At 42.0% G+C, this 7,404-nt stretch overlaps 1 protein-coding gene across 1 annotated transcript; it reads left to right on the top strand.

Annotated features, from left to right (window-relative positions):
- Nucleotides 1-8: 8 nt before the first annotated feature.
- On the top strand, nt 9-6,497 carry LOC116377906 (gastrula zinc finger protein XlCGF8.2DB-like; the record flags this gene model as incomplete). Its single annotated transcript, XM_031839666.1, has 4 exons — nt 9-135; nt 4,795-4,888; nt 4,964-5,754; nt 5,922-6,497. Coding segments are annotated over 4 exons (1,080 nt in total), but the record flags the coding sequence as incomplete, so codon positions are not given.
- Between the last annotated feature and the right edge of the window lie 907 nt (nt 6,498-7,404).

The raw sequence follows: 7,404 nt of genomic DNA, 5'->3' as shown, positions 1-7,404 counted from the left end.
AAGAGATACTTGGTCTGTTTGAAAGAACGATAGCAGAGTACGAGGAGGAAGTTTCCGCTTTAAAAGAGCAGAACGAGCGACAACGGAGACTACTGGACGCTGTTTTCAACCCTCAGCTGCGGTTACACAGAGCAGGTTGGTTCATTTTATTTATTAGGGCCCAAATCTGTATTGCCCCTCGCTGCGCGTTCGCGTCGGGACTCGGGGCTCTACAGGCGAGCGCGAGCACTTCTCCTCCAAGACCCGTTTGAGAGGAGAACTCTGGCGGAGAAAGAGCTGATCCCAGATCAACCTGACCTCACAATCAGACAGCAGACTAGCAAGCAGTACATGCGAAGCTTCTCCAGTACCTGTACGGTGTACACCAGGTTTGGCTAGCTGGATGCAGTCATGCTAATGCATTATTTAGCTTTTTAAAACAACGGGACAGATCCAGCACGGAAGGTAACGGGACTGAGGGATGAGGAGGTAAGGAAAGATGAGAACACCAGGGCACACATGGAGAACTCTGTCAGCTAGCCATATTAGGCAAAGTGAGCATCTTTTCTTCTACATAGTTGTCCTCAGTCTCATTTGCTTAACTTGGTCATGGAGGCATCAACATTTAATTGAGATGGTAAATTAACTGTGAAAACTCATCATAGCTTAATTTAACACCATTATTCATAATTACACTTCATGTTTACTTCTCCTGATCTTTACCTCTCTATAACAAGGTCCATAGGGGCATCTCAATAAATAAACATGTTATATTATATTATATTATATTTAGTGCTGGGCAATGATTACAATTTTTAATCTCATGAGTTTTCTGCCATTAATAACATTGTTATTGGCAAAATTCAATAATTAATTCAAAAGTAGTGTATTGCTCATTTTTATTCAAAAAGTACTGCTAAACATCGAACAAAAAGTTCGGAAATTCATGTTTGGTAGATTATTTCTCTGTTGTAACAATGCTTCTTGGCAATAAATGTTATACCGTTGGAAAGCCTGTTTATTTACCTTTCAGACGGTGCCCCATTTGTAAGGAACATGCATTTGTAGGATGAGCAGCACAGCTGAGTATGTGAGTTGCGCCCATGAAAAATTTGCCAAATCTTCTCTGCCAATGCCAAACAGCGTAATCTGCTGTTGCTATCGACTCTTGTTTGGTGGATTGGATGATTGAAGTCTATCAGTAACAAGAAAGAAACAAGACATATTGGCAATTTTACAATTTATTCATTGAACAAACAGGAGCCTCATTAGTGTGTGGAAGAACCATACACAGCCACAACAGCCTGGCACCTCCTCCTCATGCTGGTCACCAGCCTGCTCACACACTGCTGTGGGATGGCATTCCACTCCTCAAGCAGGATTTGTCGCAAGTCAGCCAACGTGGTTGTGTTGGTCACTCTGGCACGAACAGCTGGTCCCACAAGTGTTCACTTGGGTTGAGGTCAGGACTGTTGGCAGGACCATTCCATCCTCTCTACTCCCAAATTCTGGAGGTAGTCTCTGATAAACCGCTCTGTGGGGGCGAGCGTTATCCTCTTAGAGGATGGAGTTCGGTCCCAGACTGTGGAGAAATGGGATTGCCACTGGTTGCAGAATCTCATCTCGATATCTCTCTGTATTGAGATTGCCTCCAATGAAGACAAGCCTTGTTTTTCCAGTGATGGAGATGCCGCCCCACACATCACACTGCCTCCACCAAAAGGTGTTACTCTATCGGTGCAGCAATCAGCATAGCGTTCTCCCCGTCTTCTCCACACTTTGACCCTACGATCCAACTTCCTTAGACAGAATCTGGACTCATCGCTGAACATAACGTTCCTCCACATGTTCAGGTTCCAGTGCAGGTGTTGCCGACACCAGCGCAAACGGGCCTGACGGTCAATAGCAACAGCAGACTAAGCTGTTTGGCATTGGCAGAGAAGATTTGGCAAATTTTTCATACATCAGTATGTTCAGTATTGTATGAAATATAACTGGTATCTTTATGCATGGCAGTGGCACTAATACGCCATCACTCATTTTCGTTTCCACATTTATGTTTAAAAGAACATCAGTTTGAATAGCTTGTATGCATGATTATCATGCAATTGACAGACAATGTTGATATTGACATTGGTATCAGTTGACAAGGTATGTTTATAAAAGGCAGTAGCACGGCCACCCTACTCACTGTACCTTGCACATGTTTAAAATAAAAACATGAATATATGAACCTGTGAATTATTTGAATAGCTTAGTATTGAATGCACAATAAAGAGGTATGTTTATACATGGCACTAGGCCCAGTTTAATATAAAACACAATTTTATACAATATATATAGTCGGGGGTCCCTGCTCCATCTCTCTATAAGTTTGGGGGTCCTTGGCCTGAAAAACGTTGAAGATCCCTGCTTTACACAGTAGCAGTTAAAATACAGTTATGATTCTGATAATAGATATTCAGCCAGTGTTCACAACTTTATCTTCATGTGTGTAATAAATGCAATTTGAAATATACACCTTGAAAACTGCAAACCTATCTACGTCATGTTTTCTTTTTTTTTTTGTTGTTTGTTAAATTCTCAGTCATCATCATTTCCCTTTATGCCTCTTGGCATGTAGGGCAGCAACAAAAGTCTTCCACTCCTGTCTGTCCTGGGCGAGTCGCTGGATGGTGCCCCATGAGTGGTTTAGGCTCTGCATCTCCTTCTCCACTGTTCTTCTCCATGTGTTTCTTGGTCGGCCTCTTTTTCTTTTCCCTTCTGGTGTCCAATGTAAGGCTGTTCTTGTAATATCAGCAGGATCTTTTCTCAGCACATGTCCTATCCATCCCCATCTTCTTCTCATTAGGATGGTCTCCATGCATTCTTGTTGGCATTTGTCATACAGTTCTTTATTTGAAATGGTGTTTGGCCAGAAAATGTGCAGTATTCATCTTAAACTCTTGGTGTGGAAGGTTGATAGTCTGTTGAGGTCTTCTTGTGTCATTCTCCAGCATTCAGAACCGTACAATAGGGTGGATAATACACAGCTCTGATACAATTTAAGTTTGGTCTTGATGGTGTACTGCTGTGACCTCCATATGTTATTCAGTACTTTAAAAGCGTTCCTTGCCTTATTAAGACGATTATTGATGTCTTTATCTGTGCCCCCATCGTGTCTGACAGTGCTGCCCAAATATGTGAACTCGTTAGTTTTAGGGAGATCTTCTCCGTTAACCTGAATTGGTGAGGGATTGGGAATGTTCAGTCATCACTTCTGTTTTCTTTTTGCTGATCTTCAGGCCAATCTTCTGACCAAAATCACTGAGGCGGGATGTTTTTTCCTGCATGTGTCGATGAGTATGTGAAAGAAGAGAGAGGTCATCTGCATAGTCTAGATCTTCAAGTGATGAAAATAGTGTCCATAGAATGCCTCTATTTTGGTCTTTAGTTGTTTATTTCATTACCCAGTCAATAGTAATATTGAAGAGCAAAGCTGACATCACACATCCTTGTCTCACACCTTTTTACTTGGAATTTTTGGAGACTGTTTCCAACCCTGCATGTGAAGTTGGTATAAAAACTTTGGATCACATGAACTATATCTTCAGGGATCCCATAATGCCGCAATATACGCTAAAGGCTTTCACGATGAATGGAGTCAAATGCTTTTTCAAAGTCAACAAAGTTTATATACAGTTACCTCTGCCACTCTGTGCACTGCTCTATGATGTTACGTAACGTGAATATGTGATCGTTGCAACTTCCACCTTTTCTGAAACCTGCCTGTTCTTTTCGGAGATGTTGCTCTACAGCATCTGTTATTCGATTAATAATAATCTTTGCCATGATCTCACTTGGTATTGACAGAAGTGTAATTCCATGCCAGTTGTTACAATTTCTTAGAGAACCTTTCTTTGGTAATTTGATGATGATCCCCTCTGACCAGTCATCAGGTATTTTCTTATTCTCCCATATAGACGTAAAAGTGGTTGAAGAATTGTTGCTGCCAGATTCGGGTGTGCTTTGAAGAGCTCTGCATTGAGGTTATCTGGACCCCAGGGGTTTTCCTGTTTCTTAAGGATTTAATCACCATTATAACTTCATCTTTGGTTGGTGGTTCAATGCTGATATCCAAATCTGCTTCTGCATCTTGGATGTTGGCCTGTGTTGTTGGTGGAGGCCTGTTCAGCACCTCGCTAAAATGCTCCGCCCATCTAGCTTCTTGGTCTGCTAACGTTGTAAGAAGCTTTCCCTGTTTATCTTCTGTTGGTATATCAGATGTCCCCATGTATTTGCCGCTAATAATCTTGGTTAGCTTGTAGACCTTTCCTTGCTCACCTTTTTTGGCTGCTTCTTCTGCTTGTTTTGCAAGGTCATCCATATATTCCCGTTTGTCAGCTCGCGTCTTCCTCTTCACAGCCTTGTTTGCATCTCGATATTGAGTTTTATATCTTTCTTTTAGCCTATCTGGTTTTGCTTCCATGACTTTCTTCTTTGCTCTCTTGCGTATATCAATGGCTTGCCATGTATCATCGGTTATCCACTCCTTTCTATCCTTCTGTTTGATGCCCAGACTTTTTTTTACTGGTTTCTAGATATGCTTGCTTTGCTTGTTCCCATTTGGTGTTAATCTCATCTGTATATGTGTCTGTATCCTGTTGCATATCACTTTGGTCAGATAATGCTTGAAATCTATTCTTTAACTGCACTATGAAGGTGCTTTTCACTTTAGGATCTTGTAACTTTTCAGTGGCAAACTGTTGTCTTCCTATCTTTCTGCTACCAGTTTCCTTAACTTTACTTTCAGCACTGTTTACTGTTTTCCTGCAGACGTCCAGCAGCTGTTGGTAGTTAAAGAAGAGGTTCCCCCTGAACAGCAGCAGTGGAGCTCCAGTCTGGACCAGGAGGACCCACAGCCCCCACACATTAAAGAGGAACAGGAGGACCCACAGCCCCCACACATTAAAGAGGAACAGGAGGACCCACAGCCCCCACACATTAAAGAGGAACAGGAGGAACTCAGGACCAGTCAGGAGGGAGAGCAGCTTCAAGGTCTGGAGGAGGCTGATGTCAAGTTCTCATTCACTCCTGTGAAGAGTGAAGATGATGAAGAGGAAGCTCAGTCCTCACAGCTTCATCAAAGACAAACTGAACAGATGGAAACAGATGCTGATGACAATGGAGACTCTTCTGACACTGATAACAGTGGTGATTGGAAGGAGACCAGAGAACCTCAGTCAGGAAAACTATTTACATGCTCTGAGTGTGGGAAAACAACTGCCACGAGTGGAGATCTGAAGACGCACATGAGAATCCACACAGCAGAGAAACTTTTCAGCTGCCCAGTTTGTAAGGAATCTTTTAACCATTGTTCAACTTTAAAGACACACATGAGAATCCACACAGGGGAGAAACCTTTCAGCTGCACAGTTTGTAAGGAATCTTTTAACCATTGTTCAACTTTACAGACACACATGAGAACCCACACAGGAGAGAAACCTTTCAGCTGCACAGTTTGTAAGGAATCTTTTAACCATTGTTCATCTTTAAAGACACACATGAGAATCCACACAGGAGAGAAACCTTTCAGCTGCACAGTTTGTAAGAAATCTTTTAACCAGCAACCACATTTACAGACACACATGAGAATCCACACAGGAGAGAAACCTTTCAGCTGCACAGTTTGTAAGGAATCTTTTAACCAGCAACCACATTTACAGAGACACATGAGAATCCACACAGGAGAGAATCCTTTCAGCTGCACAGTTTGTAAGAAATCTTTTAAGCAGTGTTCAAATTTACAGAGACACATGAGAAATCACACAGGAGAGAATCCTTTCAGCTGCACAGTTTGTAAGAGATCTTTTAACAATCGTTCAAATTTACAGAGACACATGAATAACCACACAGGAGAGAAACCTTTCAGCTGCTCAGTTTGTAAGAAATCTTTTAAGCAGCGTTCACATCTACAGATACACATGAAAACCCACACAGGAGAGAAACCTTTCAGCTGCTCATTGTGTGATGAAAGATTTCGGCACAAGTCACTTCTGAAGTTACACATAATTACTCATACAAGAGACAACCTGCTTTAGTGGTTCTGTTTGTATGCAAAAGGTAAATCTGACACACCACATGGCACATAACGAAATGGCGCTTTTTTCTTATCTTTATTCGAAAGCATGTTTTAATTTGAGAGCATTGCCATGTTCAGATTTTGAATTGTTTCCCTTAAAACCCTGTCCTCACACACAATTAGCCCCCGCTTGCGATCAGTGACGCAATAAACCTTGATTGCTCTGAGAGATCATGCTTTGTTTAAGGTGACGCCTCCTCACGTTGGCAAGGAGCTTAGTGCTGTCTTTAGTTTGATCCAGTAGACTAAGGCTACATCCACACCGATACATTTTCGTTTTAAAACGATCTCCGTCCACACAGCGTTTCAGCATAGTTTTCGAGATGATGTCATTCCAGACTAAAACGCCTGAAAACGAATATCACGTGACTCTTCACGTACACTGGGTATGCGGGTGGGTGCCGATGTAAACAGGAAGTAGATTGGTTGCTTAGTTTAAAAAAAATACAACGGAGTAAAAAAGTTGTCTTTAATAATGAAAGGTTGTGTTTGATACTTAAGATCTTCTCTGAAATCTTCCTCTACAAACTCAGACACATTTCGTGGAAAGTTTTATTTTTAAGACTTAGTTACAACGCTGTGGGTCTCTGTCTCTCTCTCACACATCACATTTACTTTAAAATCAACACTTACAGCTAAAAGTTTACTCGATTATGGATCAATAAATGTGGTCAACACACGTCTCTCACTCGTTTCCTCGGTTTCATTGTTTCTGTTCTCACTCGTAGCTCTGCCGGTGACTGAAGTCTCTGTCCTAGTGGAGAGCAATTCATGTTTTGTTCCTTTATAGTTTATCAGCGGACTTCGCAATAGTTGTGCAGAACAAAATAAGCATAAATAAGAAAAGGAAAGTCCTCCATTTTGTGTCCGTTCTCCAAAACGCCGCTAACCGTGACTTCAGACGTTCGCTCTGTAGGTCTGATAAACACCGCTGGACACGCCGCTCACTAATTGCTCCGATAACAGCTGCTTCCTCCACAGAAATGCAGACTTTAACTGAACAACAGCTGCTAGCTAGTAAAGATAACAAGGTCAGCAAGACCTGTAATCAGTAATCAGTGATCCATGTTAAATGAACCTGGTAGTAGATCGGTAATCAATGTTGTTGTTTGTGATCTTTTGGGTAAGCGTCACGTGAAAGGGGTGTGACGAATCAGGGAAGGACACGTCGTGACTGCTAAGAACCAATCAAGTAGCGAACGCGGGTGTCAACGTCATCGTTTCTAAACGTATCCGTTTTCGACCGTCCACAAGAGGTAACCCCGGCGTTTTCAAACTTATCAGTCCTCGGGAGCGTTTTCAAA

The sequence above is a fragment of the Anarrhichthys ocellatus genome, unplaced genomic scaffold, assembly GCF_004355925.1.
Source record: "Anarrhichthys ocellatus isolate YVR2014 unplaced genomic scaffold, GSC_Weel_1.0 scaffold1832, whole genome shotgun sequence".
Classification (NCBI taxonomy): domain Eukaryota; kingdom Metazoa; phylum Chordata; class Actinopteri; order Perciformes; family Anarhichadidae; genus Anarrhichthys; species Anarrhichthys ocellatus.
Note: the sequence above shows the minus strand (reverse complement) of the source record. Positions and strands in the feature narration are given on the sequence as shown.